The following is a 15,909-nucleotide window of genomic DNA, read 5'->3' on the forward strand; positions in this document are numbered from 1 at the left end:
ACTTTCACCGGGCAGGATAGTGAGTGGAGTGAGGGGAGATTCATGTTGGACATGATTGCCTGGGATCCTGGTATTGAAGGATTTTTTCATATTAGGACACTGCAGAGGTCACACACGATCCAGTGGCACATCTGGGACCCTGGCACATTTTGCAGTGACAGTGGGGAGCAACAGTTAGAGAGGATGCTTGCTCAAGCATTGCTTGAGGACAAGTGATTTTTGGTGCATTGGAGGAGCTTGCTGGATGCGGATGCCACCTGGGAGGGTGAGCACATTTTGGAGCACCTAACTTTGAGGTTGCTTGAGAGAAAGCAACATTTGGGAGGGGAAGACTGTCATGTCTCTTCTCAAATACATTTGTAACAGGGTGCTGCTACACAATTTTGCACAATTTTGGCTAAGGAAGAGAACCCATCATTTTCGACTTAGGGAAAGTCGAATAGGTGGATGGAGGGGCCCACATGAGGCTAGGGAGACCCAAGGAGTTATAAGGAGGGAGCAGCTCTCATTTTGGATCCATTCTTACACCTTGCAATCAAAGTTACTTAACTGTTCACTCTGCTGTTTAGTTGAGTCAACTGGCTGTTTAGCCACGAATCTCTCAAGCGGGAGATTCAACCTCTAATTTTGGGGACCATCCGTGCCCGTCCTAGAGAGGCAATTCCATAAGTATTTTAGGAGTTCCGGGAGTGTGTTACAACACTACCATTCAACCACAACAGGGAGTGCGTATTTCTAGCTAGTTGGAGAATACGTAGGGGGAGTTTGGAGCTATCAGTGATCAAGCATTTGCTGGGAGAGTTAGAGGATTGGGAGAGAAGCAAAGGGCCAACTTTTCTTGTGAGTTTTGGGGCCAGTAGAGCCAATATCCCAACAATTCGAATTACTGGGCTTGGGGACAGCGTAAAGGGCCAGTCCAACAATTTCGTGGAGCTAAGGAGTAGGTGCCATAGGCCGGAAGCCCATCCGGGAAGTGTTGATTTGTGGTAGCATCGGATTTGCTCTAGCCATGAAAATTGGTGGAGAGGCTAAGGCACATAAGATCTCTAAGACCCATAAATGGTTTGGGGAAATTCCACCCGGTTGGAGAGATTAAAATAATTAATATTTTTACTGGGATTCCTAAGTCTAAACTTAAGAAAACTAAAATAATAATGGGTATTAATATAAAATTGGGTGAGAATGTTCTAAATGACATGGATCAAGCTAAATCTAATCTTAGCCGTTGATTAGAGACTTAATCTCGGTTGTTGAAGACTCAACAGGAAAATTGTAAGAGGAGGCTTGAGGGTCAATTGGAGATACACCATATTGATTAGTTAGTGCGATTTTCTGTAGCGGGGTGTGCTGAGAGAATCGAACCAGTGATCTGTTGCAGCGAGGGGCAGTTTGGCACGAGGCCGAGAATACATAGCAGAGAGGTAGAGATAGTGCCAGAGAGACAATGCAAAGCCTGGGAAGGCTGATGTAGAGGCAACTGGGAGCTATGTAGAGGCAACTAGGAGCTACGTAGAGGCTGAAGAGGCTAGCGTGGGTGACGCAGAGGGTCTGAGGGCTAATGTAGAGGCTTCAGTAGCTGTGTAGAGGTTAGCAGAGCTGATGCAGGGCCAAGAGACAGCGCCGAGAGAATTTTCGTGGGGCAGACTGAGTGCTGGTGAGCTGGGAAGGGTGACACTGTCCTTGCAGAGTGACGCAAAGCAGCAGAGAAGCTTAGAGCAGCTTTCGCTGTCCAGCTAAGGAGTTGCCATTGTTGCTGTGGGATCGTTCATCCGGTGATTGATCAGCCGGAATATCCGTCTCTGAGGAGAGGTACTACTACCGAGGGCATTCTCTGTTGGGTGAGCCATTTCTGGCACCCTATTTGTATTCAGAAAACTGCATAATAATAAAACCGTCATATCTGCCGCACCAGTTTTCCCGCATTGGGTTTTTCCGGGGACGATTGACCAAAAATAACGGTGCCCCTTGGGTGATTGTCTCAGTTATTTCAGTCGCTGATTTGCATATGAGTTAAGGCCGCATTTGTGTTTATTTCAGTATTTATATTTATAAATAACTTGTTAATGGAATGAACAAGTAGGAGAAATTAAACCAGATAATGCAGCAGGCATTTCTAACGTGTTAGACTTAGAAATTTCAACATGGTATCAGAGCATTGCAGATCACAGGAGAACTGAAGGCACCAACAATAATCTGAAGAATTTGCAGCAGTAGCAACTGTCCCGAGAGAACTCTATTTCAGTGCAAAAGCAGTAGAGAAGAAGTGATGCAGAGGGCCTGCGTCATCATTTCGAGCCAGAAGGAGGGTTAGCGCAAGGCAAAAAGGGGCAGATCAGACCTATGCAGTGCTCGGTCATCTTTCTCAGCTAGGAAGGATCGATGCTGTGGCCAGGAGGTGCAGATTTAGCCATTGCCGGAATTGCACAGAGCTTGAAAGGCTTAGTTTTCTTTGGTTGTTGGGGCTTGGGGAGCTGTGGACAAATTGTGATTTGCGGAGCTGGTGGGACGCTATTTCTGTTGAAGCAGAATAGTGTTTACGGAGACAGAACCAAGGTAGAGGGAGTCGCTACCTTGACGGATTTCTAGCCAAGAAATCCAGATACGAGTTGCAGTTGCAAGGAGGATTGGAGAGGAGCGGTTCGACATTTGGCGGGAGGATTTCCAGCAGGGAAATCAGGACTTAGATGGAGATTTCCAGGAGGGAAGTTGAAACTCAGAGGGATTCCAGAAGAGGAGTTGAAGTAGCAGTGAACGGATTGAGGCATCAGGATAGGTTGGACAGGGCTTCCAACATTGTCATCTGGAAGGCCAGGATCCTCGCAGTCCTGGATCGACATCGCATCAAGGACTTCGCCTTAAGAGCCGTGGCTATCCCGATCGACCCAATTGAGAATGAGAAGTATGAGGATGCAATGGTGAGGGCGAAGTGCATGATCCTAGACGGGGTCAAAGATCATGTCATACCACATATTGCTGAAAAGAACACAACAAAGGAGATGTGGGATACATTGACGACCTTGTATCAGGTCACTTCCATGCAGCGGAATATGCTATTGGAGAATCAACTGCGGTCGTATCAGATGCAGAAGGGAGAGAAGATAGATCTGTTCCTCCTCAAATTGCAGGAGATTCGTGACCAACTTACTTCTATGAGGTCTACACCGGATCCAGAGTTCATAATGAGGACAACCCTAAACGCAGTCTCTGAGGAGTGGGAGACATTTGTCCAAAGTATTTTGGGCAGGGCCACTCTTCCCAAATGGGAGGAGATATGGGCAGCTCTTCGCCAAGAAGAGATCAAACGAATGACCAAGGCGGGGAGTAGTGGCAAGGGAAGTCGAATCAAGAAAGAGGAGGAGGAAGATGCGGCTCTAGCATCTGCGGGACAACAAGGGAAGAGGAAAAAGAAGGACATCTCCAAGGTGAAGTGCTTCCACTGTGGGGAGCTGGGACATTATGCATCCCGGTGTCCCAGGAAGAAAAACAAGGGAGAGGCTTCCGATTCTGAGGCAGCTCCAGCTACAGCAGAGAAAGAAGTCCAGACTGATGATGACTGTGCCATGAGTGCTCATGCACCTCTAGAGAAGAGGTGGGGAAACATCGAGTTGTAGTCAGGAGGACTACATATTAGGGGCAGGATCCTTGAGGTGCCCAAACTCTTGGATCATATCCGGCTACGGGAGCCCTTAATGATAGTAGCAGGATGACAAAGGTCGGGTGGAGAAAAGTGTAGCGGAGTAGCAAGGCCGTGCTTGAGTGTAGAAATCTGAGGCAGCATAGTGGAGGTTGCAGCAGTGCAAGAGGCACAGAGGTGTATGCAGTAGAGGAAACTTCTGTTTCATGAGGCTTCCAGACTGACCGAGATGTCAGTATTTGGGTAGATCAGTTAATTACTTCTCGGTAACTGAGTTGTAGTGCAACAGTTAGCAATGGCAGTACTAGGGGAAACATGGGCAACATATTAGGAGGGAGCTACAGTACAGATGTAGCAGTGGCAGTGGCAGTGTCATGGGAAGTAGTACAAGAAGCAACAGTGCAGATGATGTGAGGCAGCAGGCCAAGCATTAGCACAGGTACCGGTGCAGAAGGGATCAGTGTGATGTTTAAGTGGTGAAGCATTACTAGAGCACATTCCTCGCTAAGGGGGAGTGTTGATTTGTGGTAGCATCGGATGTGCTTTAGCCATGAAAATTGGTGGAGAGGCTAAGTTACATAAGATCTCCAAGGCCCATAAATGGTTTGGGGAAATTCCACCCGGTTGGAGAGATATTAAAATAATTAATATTTTTAATGGGATTTCTAAGTCTAAACTTTGGAAAATTAAAATATTAATCGATATTAATATAAAATTGGGTGAGAATGTTCTAAATTACATCGATCAAGCCAAATCTAATCTTAGGCGTTGATTAGAGACTTAATCTCGGCCATTGAAGACTCAACCGGAAAAGTATAAGATACACCATATTGATCAGTCATTTCGATTTTCCGGAGTGGGGTTTGCTGAGAGAATCGAACCAGTGATCTGTTGTAGCGAGGGGCAGTTCGGCACGAGGCCGAGAATACATAGTAGAGAGGCAAAGATACCCCAGAGAGACAGCGCAGAGCCTAGGAAGGCTGACGTAGAGGCAGCTGGGAGCTACGCAGAGGCAGCTAGGAGCTACGCAGAGGCTGAAGAGGCTAGCGTGGGTGACGCAGAGGGTCTGAGGGGTGATGTAGAGGCTTCAGTAGTTGCACAGAGGTTAGCAGAGCTGACGCAGGGCCAAGAGGCAGCGCCGAGAGAATTTTTGTGGGGCAGACTGAGTGCTGGTGAGTCAGGGAGGGTGACACAGTCCCTACAGAGTGATATAGAGCAGCAGAGAAGCTTGGATCAGCTTTCGCTGTCCAGCTAAGGAGTTGCCATTGTTGCTGTGGGATCGTTCATCCGGTGATTGATCAAACGGAATATCCGTCTTCGAGGAGAGGTACTACTACCGAGGGCATTCTCTGTTGGGTGAGCCATTTCGGGCACCCTAGTTGTATTCAAAAAATTGCATAATAATAAAACCCTCATATCTACTGCACCGGTTTTCCCGCATTGGGTTTTTCCGGGGATTTTCTAAAAATAACAGTGTCCCTTGTGTGTTTGTCTCAGTTATTTTAGTTGCTGATCTGGATATGAGTTAAGGCTGCATTCATGTTTATTTCAGTGTTTATATTTATAAATAACTTGTTAATGGAATGAGCAAGTAGGAGAAATTAAACCAGATAATGCAACAAGGATTTCTAATGTGTAAGACTTAGAAATTTCAACAGGAAGTCAGGGGATTGATAACAGAGTTCAGCCTAGCACTTTAGGTCCATTTCTGGGAGGATTTACAGGCAGATTCCAGTAGGCCGAGTTTTGCAGTTGCAGCTGAAGCTGGGCTCCAAGGGGGTTGAATTTCAGAAGTCTAAACCAACCAAATTCCTTCGTGGGTTTTTCTGGGTTTTTTGAGAGGAGTCCATGGTTAAAGTTTCAGAATTTTCCGGATGCTATTCGGGCTTGAAATCCTAATTCTTATAATAGGGCGAATTGCTAGTTAGCTAGGGAATTCACACCATTTTGTGGGTTCGACTTTGGCTCGGAGATAGGCCAAACCCTTTCTGGGTTTTTGTGGGTTTTGGTCAAGGAGCTTGAGGTTAAATTTGCAGCATTTTCTGAGCATTGGAGGTGGAGTTTCTTGCAGTCCCTTTCTAGCCAACAATGTAGTTTTCTGGGCAGTGCAGAGCATTAGAGGAGTAGTCATTTCTAGCATTTGAGATCATTGTATTATCACCTGGGTTCTGTCACGCTTGCCATTGAGACAAGTGCAGGTTCATTCCTCCATATTATTGTACTTGCTCCATTGATTAATAAAATGGCTCATCTGGTTATTACTTCTGGAGTTTTTATGAGCATTTGCTGATTGTTAAAATTTATGTGCTATAAATTGTTTTTGCTTTGCATATCACTGTTTATTTAAGTTTGGAACATTAGAATATCCTCCACAAAAATAGAAAGGTGGCCCTTCATAAACTTCCTTTTGACAAGTAAAAGATTGAAGTTCATTCTTTAAAAAATAGAGAACTCCACTTTTCAGAAATTTCTGTTTAACAAATTTTTGAATCTTTTTTATCTTCAACTGATAGAAATCAACCAATAAAAAGTGACCATGGGTGGAACATATAGGACCTCCATCACTTTCAAGGGAGGTTGTGACCCCCTTTGAAAGGATAAAGTCCCCACACTCGCTGCTCTGACTCTGGAATCATCTACAAGCACCACCTCCAAATGTATATCACTCTCATTAGGACTTGTAAAGTGCTCATTGACTCCTGTCATATGGCGAGAAGCTCCATTGTCTACATACCAAACATTAGGAGATGAAACACTAGTGGCAAGACTCACCACTAAAGAAAACTCTGTGTCGGATTTGGTGGCAAACTCATCCATCTGGGCTGATGCTGCAACACCCTTCTTCTTCCCCTTCTTATTTGGACATCGAAAGGCATAATGACCCATCTTCTGACAAGCAAAGCATCTCACTTTGCTCATGTCCTTCTCTTGTACTTTCTATTTTCCCTTCTGCTGCTTGGTCCCACTAGCAGGCCCCTTTTTGGATTTCTTCTTGCCCTTAGCTGCTTGGGAAACATTCTCCTCCTCATCAACCCCACTGTGCTGGTTGCCACTCTTAGCACTCCTCCTGGTCTCCTTCTGGATGAAATCATCCCACATCCTCCTCCAATCTGGAAGATGCTTTCTAGCAACAATGCCATCAATGAATCCATCCCACTTCTTAGGAAGACCACTCAATGTCATCCTGACCAACTGGTCATCAGGGACAAGATCTCCCATTGCAGCCATCTCATCTCTTACCTATGTGATCTTGGTAAGGTACAAGGTCACTGTGTTAGTCTTGGTTATCTTGGTGTTTCTTAGTTTCTCACGTAACACTATCTTCCTATTCTCATTTGTGCTCTGGTAAAGTGTTATCAGGGACTCCCACATCTCATAAACAAACTTCTTCCCTGACACATGAGGTATAAGGTGGTCTTTAACTGCATCAAGAAGGATCTTCTCAGCCTTCACATTGTGTTTGTTGAATTATGCCAACTGAATAGGATCAGTAGGTGGAACTGCTGCACTCTCGACAATATCCCACAACTCAAACTCCTCAAGCAACAATACTATCCTCTCCTTCCAGAGACCAAAATTTTCAGCCCCACTCAACGTATCTTCCACCCTCAAACCAGTAGTCATTTGACACTCTCAACCAACACAACTTTTGAACACTAAAAACGAGCAAACAATCTCCCTCTCAACCACAAATCTCTAGGTATATAGGCTGGTTTATGCTTGCTGGTTGCACTTTATCAGCGGTAGGTTGACTTGTGCTCTGATACCATGTAGAAATTTTGTGTCCTATGGCCCCACCCGGTTTCAATTTGTTTTTCTCATCAAGTTTAATGCCTAAACCCCATGTTCATTGCTGATTTAAACTTGAATATAAAATTGCAATTAAAACACTTGAAGCTACCACTACTTTTCACTTTCAGCAGATAAAAAATATCACAAGCAAGAACAATTTAGAGACACTGATTTTTGGTCAAGTAGACCCTGGAAAAACACTGAAGGGAAAACCAGTTTGGAAGAGGATTTTATTTGCTTTTATCTCAGAGAAAATTTGTGGCATTAATTACACGGGCACTTATCTATCTCCTTAAGATTTGAACCAGCTTCTAGAAATTCAAACTGCTGTCTTGAAATTCATGCCACAATCAGACATTGACCCCTCGAATTATGTGCGACAGACCAGCAATAACTGCCCTCAAATTTCATGCTGCTGTTAGACCTCTGTCCCTAGAAATTTGTCACTGCTCAGCAATAAATGCCCTTGAAAATCGCACTGTCGGACTGACTGTATGCCCTTGACTTTTGTGCCACTAACAACACTTTCCCTATCTCGAATTTCGAGCCTCAGACCTGACTTTTTCTCCTCAAAATTCGGGCATGTCAGACCACAATTAATGCGCTGACACCACCTCGATTTCAGCACCGAGTCTCCTTGAAATCTGCGCTGAGGATGACTTACCTTGTTGATTTTCAATGTGCATTAGAGACTAGCACAATATTTCTGAGAACTGATAATTACTTTTGATGTTGATCTTCTTTTGATTATTCCAATGCATCATTAAGCAATTATATTTCAGAAATTCAACACTACTAAAGCAGTGGAATAATAGAGATCACAATGCACAAAGAGAACGCAAGATTTACCCTGGGAAAACCCGCTACGGGGAAAAACCCAGCAACCTTTGCAATAGAGAAATTTTTCTGTTCAACAAGAGACAGACCTAGACCTTATAGTCATCAACTAGGGCACACTTGGTCAAACCCTTCAAGTTAAGCCTCCCAATCTGATCTAGCACTTCGCTCTGCTGATCCGCCCCAGAATTGCGACCATCCTGCAGCTGCCAGAATCCTAAAATGTCAGCCTCTAGCAACTGCCCAAAAATTTCAGACCCTGCAACAGAAACTCCCTAGAAATATGTGAACTGCAGAGAGAGAGAGTCTATCCACAAGTGCGAGCTTGAGAGAGAGAGAGAGAGAGATACAATTAATCATTCTTTTCGTCCTCCTTGTCCTTCTTGATCTTTGCTAGGATGCCCAGAAACTGTCTTCTTGAGAGAGTGCAAATTGGTGCCATGAGAAGGAGGTCGAACTGCCTTTATTCAGTGAATGGGCTGGGTCGAATGGGTGTGACTCTGCCTGGGTTGACTTGACTGGGAGGGAGGCCGACTTGACGAACTTGGAGCCAACAAAATTTCAATTTTTTCTCTTTTAAAAGTCAAAATGGGGCTTGACTCAAAATATAATTTTCTTTTGACTCTAGCATTTAAAATATGCTTTACAATAATCAATATAAATACAGCAAGGACCAAATATACATTATGAAGACCAACCATAGTTACAAAATTGAACACTTCTCGGGGTTTGTGCTACACTTTCAGCCTGGGAATTCGTGCCTCTGTCTGGAAATCTGCTTGTTGCAAATCAGTCTCTCCTTCAGCACATTACTGCTATCTCATCCTTTACCTCTTTTCTTATCCTCTCCTCTCTTCTCTTCTCCAAAAACTACACATGAAGAATGAGCCTCCTCTTTGCCTTTTCCCCCTTTTTAGTTTCCATAATGATGAGAAGCCCTATCCCTAAGATCAAGGGCTGAGATTAGATCTCAGCTACTCTTTATCAGGGGTGGAGATCTAATCTCACATTGACCCCTTCTCATGTCTCCCCCTTCACTAAGGACCCCCTCTATTCATTTTAATAACTTTTTGTACCATGTACCTTTTTTTCTCATAAAGTTACTTTAAAAACATAAAATCCCTTTAATATTATAAAGTACACGGTACTTTTAAGACCTCATAAAATGACTAAAAAGTCACACGACTTTAATGATCTCATAAAATCACACTCAAAAGGTGGGTTCACATGTTTTCCTAGGCTAAGGTAAAAAGCACTAGGAAACACCTCCTTGGTACCTTTTTCAACAATGCTATCCTTAACATGTGAACCATTTGGATCACTTCTTATGCTTATATTTTCAATTATTGCAAATTTTAGGGTGTGGTGTAATTATTCCAGGAACTCCCTTTTAGAAGGTGATCAAGAGCCAGGATCAATCCTGTCCCTCTCTCCATCCAACCAAACCATATTAAAATCACGACCTATTGTCCATTCAGACGGTGACAATTTTTCTGTTTATGAGCTCCAAAGTTTGATCTTTTGCTTGGGAGAGTCTGAATTTTGTGCATAAAGGGGCTAGTCTCGTAATCTAGAGCTAATTTTTGGTGTTCTTTTATTTTCCCTATTTTGAATTTGGCACTTCTTTTGATTCTTAGAGTAGAATTTGTCATAGACCACACATGTGCATCTGATCCATCATGTGATCAATCTCTATTATAGAATTCTTTTAGGAAAAGGTGTCTGAAAGGATCGAAAAATCATAGCAAAGCGGGTGGGTGTTGATCATCACTGAATCACCAATGTTGGTTGATTATTTCATTGATAAACTTTGAGTCATCTTGTTAATTATTCTCCTTCCTAGATCAAATTTGTAAGTGTTCTGCTATTGGTGCCTCTTGTAGTTCTTATCATTGAATGTTTTATATGGAAGCGCTTGCAATGCCTTGCATGGTTTGGACCTACTGATTCATTGACTGCTGATTTTATAACTTATCCTGAAAATGTGAGCAGTCAAGTTATAATTGTAGCATAATCAATATAATATTGCCCTTTAAATATGTACAATATTTGGTGGCCAAACTTGTTGAATTTACTAGGGAAATGCTAGAACAAAATATTCTTATACAATTATTAACTTCAAATAATCATCATTAGTATTAGAATTCATGTAACATTAACTACATCAAGCAGCATAAGAAAATTAGTTCATTAAGCTTGAAAGAGCAGTCACACATCACAGTAGAAACATAAGACAAGAGACACTAGAAATTAGGCCTGAGGCCAGGGAAAAATCCACAAGGGGAAAACCCAGAAATTCTTTTTTATGAGAGAGAGAGTCCATAGTTCATCAATACATGAGAAACAGCATCAAGAGAATAGCCAAACCATTACCCAATAACAAGAAGAAATCCCAAACCCTCCTCTTGAAATTTCGGCCCACCTTTCTCCTTCTGAAAATTGCTGGATCAGAGATAGACTAAACAATGTGATTAGTGCAAATGGTGGAGGAGTTCCAAGGGGGGGTCGAATGTGTGCCTCTTTGGGGCCCAGCCGACATAAACAACATGAGGCCGACTTGAATATTTTAGGAGGGAAAAATATAAACTCAAATTTTCCAATTTCTTTCTTTTATTTTCATTGATGGAAATACCGACCATGGCTACAATTTTCAACAAAACTAAACGTTTTAGTGTTGTTCATTCCGGATCAGGTAGAGCTGTGCATTAATAGGATTACAACTTATTTTTCTTATATTTAATTCAATGCAATTTTTAGGTGACACAGGTTAATTTAACAAATATATTTATATGCAGCTATAGCAAAAGCTCAAGAGCTACTATTGGATCCTCAGGAGAGGGAGTATCTTGTTACCCAGTTCAATATAGCAAGAGGTAAAATTCTCTTTAGTCATAGATCTGGAGTAATCTGCTACTATCTTATTTTCTTTGTTCTAAATGACATTGGTACATGGTAGATGTAAAAATATTACGATATGTTATTGCTGGCTGGAAAATCATTGTTATATGATTTCTGTTGTGCCCATGTTGCCTTTCATTAATTCATGGAATTATTTGTCAACCTTTGAAGATATGTTTTGTCTCAAGGAGTGGGATGATAAGTTTTAAGTTTTGTGGTTCTCAAAATTGCTCTTTTTATAGATAACAAAATAAAGAACCATATACTATAATGGGTTAGGGAAAGCATAAGGGCTACTGGTTTTCACTTGTGTCAGTATCCTTTTACTTTGGCATGCCATACGTGTTGATTAATTTGAAATTTTCAGCGTTCTTATGGGTCTTACTTCTTTACATGATAAGGTGATTCCATTTGTTATACTTTTGACACTTACTGCTCGTCTAATCTCTTGAGTTCTCCCTAGCTTCCTGCTCTAATGTCATCTCACTCCATCCATTCCATTGCATCAACAGCCTGGTTTGACTTAATCTCTAGTTGTGGTTGACATATCTGAATTTGTCTTGTTTAATTCTCACTATGGCTGTCTTTATCTTTATTTGATAGATATCATCCCTGCACCATTCTTCGCTTTTCCAAGGATCTTGGGAGTTTCAATCTCCCTTCATTTGAAAGACCTTCATCACTCAATTATTAATCTTCTAATAGTCTTCTCAAAATCTCCCTTTAACTCCAACCCCATTTCATTTTTTTGCTCTTTTTAAAGGCAAACTGTCCAAAGATCAATCTGAATCAGGTATTCAATTGAGAAAAGAGTATCGGTTTCCTATCTTGGCAGAAATGTCTGGATCCTTCCCTTGAAGTTTCTGCTATAGCACTCTTAATTTCAGAGCTTTTTAATTGTGTTGTTAGTTGCTGGCTCTCCTAAAAGCCTTTGAAGGTGTGGCCACTGACTCATTGTCGCAAAAGCTTAAATTAATAGATAATAATGAAGATGCTACTTGTGGAAAAATGGTAGAGGCCCAAAGCTTGGGATATCCAAAGTTTTGAGCATTAAAGACTACTTGGGAAGACCTGACTTGTATTGGCAGGGTTATAAAACATAGAACCTCTTGCAATAATAAGGTGAGGCAACTGGCATCGGTAGAAAGACTCAATTGAACTTCTATGACATTACAGTTTTGCTAAAAATTTCACTTCATGATATGCAGTGTGTGAATTTGAAGACCAAACCTAGATCTGAAAAGAAAAGCCCTACAAAACACCGGTGAAGTTTTTCCTTTTCAGAACAAATACTCTATAAGTGTAGCTAAGGAGTAGAGATGCAACATATGTGATTTTCAGATCAATCTGTCAAGTAATGAGCAGTAGATCTGAGAAATGCTCCTTTTGAAAATCAAGACCAATGAGCTCGACATCTGTAACAGAAAATAATAATATTCTCATTACACTAGAAAGAACAAGAGAGACACCCTAGGGAGGTAGGTGTCCACTTGCTTGAGTTTTCTCAAGTTGACTCACCCTTTGACTTGCCATGTGCTCAACTCAAGCATTGGAGTGGCAGGAGGAGGAAACTGACAGATGAAGAAGATATCCAAAGTCACCCTTAAATCTCCAAAATTGACGCATTGGTTAAACAGAGGAGGTCAGTTGGCATGGGACATTGTCCCACTGAAGTTTCATTGACATGTGTCAAGCGAATTGATGTAGATCTGACATTTTCTCTCTAGAGAAGTTGCACTATGCATGATGAGTGAGGTTCACAAGGAGAGAGAAACAATTGCTAATCACTAGTCCATCAGCAATGCAAAAATAGATTTAGGAAACTCTAATTTTTAGGAGATGAAGGAAATGTTTTGGAGAATAGGATTAGACCAACAAAAATTAACACTCCTTTTTGAGGAACATGTTCTCCACCAAACCAAGCTTGTCTCTAGAGTCGCAGCAACTCAAACTTCCCGTTTGCTAGAGGCTTCGTCAGAATGTGAACACCTGAGAATGTGTAGGAATGTATTCCATGACCATTGCTTTCCTTTCTGCTGCATCTCTCAAGAAATGATACTTGATCTATATGTGTCTAGATTGATTGTGTGAGATTGGATTGTTGGAAATACTAATGCAATTCTGATTATGATGCGTAACAGTGGGCTCTAGCATCTTATTGGTTCACCGAACTACCAATTTTACACTGAATTATAAAATCTTGTGGAATATTTTGTTGAATTATAAAACCCTTTTAAGTCTTGGCTAGTTCTTTAAATTATAAAACATTTTGAAGACATGGCAATTTTTTCAATAAAGTATAAAACCATATATAATAATAGGAAAATGTCATTCCAGTGTTAGAGGATGACATGCACTTTGTTCTGTTGATGAAGTATATTGTATTTCTCCTAATTGCAAGCTGCTTTCTTGAGAAGATGATCATTCCAACCAAGTGTACCCATACAGGCATGGTGACCTTTCAAGCCTCTTAACTGTATTCATTGAAAAACATTATCAAGTGAATGGGACTGCATCTAGAGAAACAAATAAAGAAAATGAAAACATGAAATCAAAAATTAATTTACTCTAGCTGCTTGTTAGGTGCAGAGCCACATAGGTGTACAACATAATCGGTCAAGCCAACCCATATGTTTTCCATTCGGTGCCCATTTAACATTAGTTATTGGATGAACATGACCATTTGACTATCAGGAGCTCAAAAGTTGTGCTCTTGGAGGCATTCCACAAGTACATTGTATTGTTGAGGGCTATCAAGGGTGCGTTAGTCACCAATACCACTTAAGGTCTCATTTTATTATTTGATCAAAGACTAAAGTTCATCAAGTAATTTATGAATATAGCTCGAAGCCTAGAGGCAAAAAGTAATGCTCATGGCTGTTAGATTTTAAATACCCAACTGGCAACAGCTAATTTAATGAATTTTCTGAAGTGAAAGAGACTGAAACTGAACTTTCAAATACATTCACGAAATATACTGACTATTCTAACTGAAGATTTGCAGTGGAAAATAAACTCTGAAGACAAAAGTACATTAAAATCTTGTAACACCTCTCCCTCATGCCGCTGTATGGAATCCATACGGATTCGTATGGCCTTCTGCGCAGCCCTTTGCTCAAATGAACTCAGATTGCAGTTTGGAAATGCTGGACTGGAAATTTTGAGGGTCATATGGCCTCGTTTCCTAGGCCCCTCTGTGCTGGAAGTGAAGCCCTAGCTCTGAACTCACTGGCTGCAATTTGCTGAAGAGAGCACACGCTTTTCTGATGCCTTGATCGAATTGACTCCACAAGCTGCTTTATCTCCCCTTTACAATTTGACTTGGGCCCTGCTAAGCACTCACAAGGCTGAGAATACTTTTTAATATTAGGCTGAGATCAATTTATAAATTGACGTTGGAAGAAAAATAGTTTTTTCCTAAGTCAATACATAGGAAATAAATAAATCTGCAAAGGTGGAAATCCGTGGGTCTCTCTGTTAGTCTAAGCATCATAGACTGATATTTTCACTCAACACTAATGACTAGTCTAAGCTCTCTAATTCCATTCAACACTCCCTCTTAGAGAGGAAGGGGTTCTGTACTATGCCCAATTTGTCTCTCAAGTAGACAAATCTTACTTTTGCCAAGGCCTTGGTGGGTATATCTGCTGTCTGCTCCTTTGTAGAGTCACATACTGGTGTCTGACTTTACCCCTATGAACACAATCTCTGGTATGGTGGTACCGGATCTTGATGTGCTTGGATTGGTCATGACACATTGAGTCTTAAAGAGCTTAATGCAACTCTGATTGTCACAGTGCATGATTGTGGGCTCCAACTTCTGATTGAACAACCCAACAAGTACCTTCCTCAACTAGATGGCCTCACAAACTGCCAGGATGGCAGCCATGTACTCGGCCTCGACTGAGCTCAGTGCCACCGATCTCTGCGTCCTGCTGAACTACGAAATAACTGCTGATCCAACATAGAGGGTGCAACTTGAAATGCTCTTCTTGTCTGTGGAACCCCTTGCCCAATCTGTGCCTGTGAAGCCCTGAAGCCTCACTCCATCAACCTTTTTGTACAACAACCCATAACCTGCTGTGCCCTGAGATACCTCAACACTTGCTTGGCAACAACCTAATGCAATCTGGTCAGCTCAACCATGAACTGGCTCAACCGATTAACTGTGAAGCAAATGTTGGGCTATGTGTTCACCAAATACATCAATGACCCTATAAGCTTCCTATAAAGAGTGGCATCAACTCGCTTTGCTCTGGTAGCGTCCACCTTCTTCTAGTTTGTGACTAGAGGCGTGGTCATGGGCTTGCAATCTTGGATGTGGAACCTCATGAGAATCTCCTGCATGTACTTGCCTTGTCCCAAGAAAATCTCCCCATCACCTTGCCATACCTCCAGCCTGTGAAAATTCCTTGAAATGCAACTATTGGATTTTATTCTTCTAATTGGTTAATTATTCAGTTTATTTTGTTACGAGAAATAACGAATAAATCACACTGTGATTTCTTTACAATAAAAAAATGTTGTGGAAAATAAAACTGAATTTGAGAAAATAGAGCACACACAATAAAATTGACACCGTTATATTTGGACAAATGTCTCCAGGAAAACCTAATGTTGGAAAATCAGTGCAACAGATGAGGGTTTTATTATTATTCTTCAACAACAAAAATTCTGAGTACAATCTGGATGCCAAGTTGACAATCCTCTCCAAGGGAATCACTGGAAAAATTATTAACGGAATTTTT

The 15,909-nt window shown here is 41.6% G+C and overlaps 1 protein-coding gene across 1 annotated transcript in view; it reads left to right on the plus strand.

Moving 5' to 3' along the window:
* Positions 1–15,909, plus strand: part of LOC149158927 (Chaperone DnaJ-domain superfamily protein) — a 228,331-nt gene that overhangs the window by 62,743 nt on the left and 149,679 nt on the right. The window contains exon 4 of the mRNA XM_089436371.1: positions 11,059–11,136. Coding sequence (XP_089292497.1) covers positions 11,059–11,136 — 78 coding nt within the window. The remainder of the gene's footprint in view (positions 1–11,058; positions 11,137–15,909) is intronic.

Source organism: Pinus tabuliformis, chromosome 5_2 (genome assembly GCF_031772625.1).
Source record: "Pinus tabuliformis cultivar Carrire ecotype Pingquan chromosome 5_2, CPIR1, whole genome shotgun sequence".
Taxonomy (NCBI): domain Eukaryota; kingdom Viridiplantae; phylum Streptophyta; class Pinopsida; order Pinales; family Pinaceae; genus Pinus; species Pinus tabuliformis.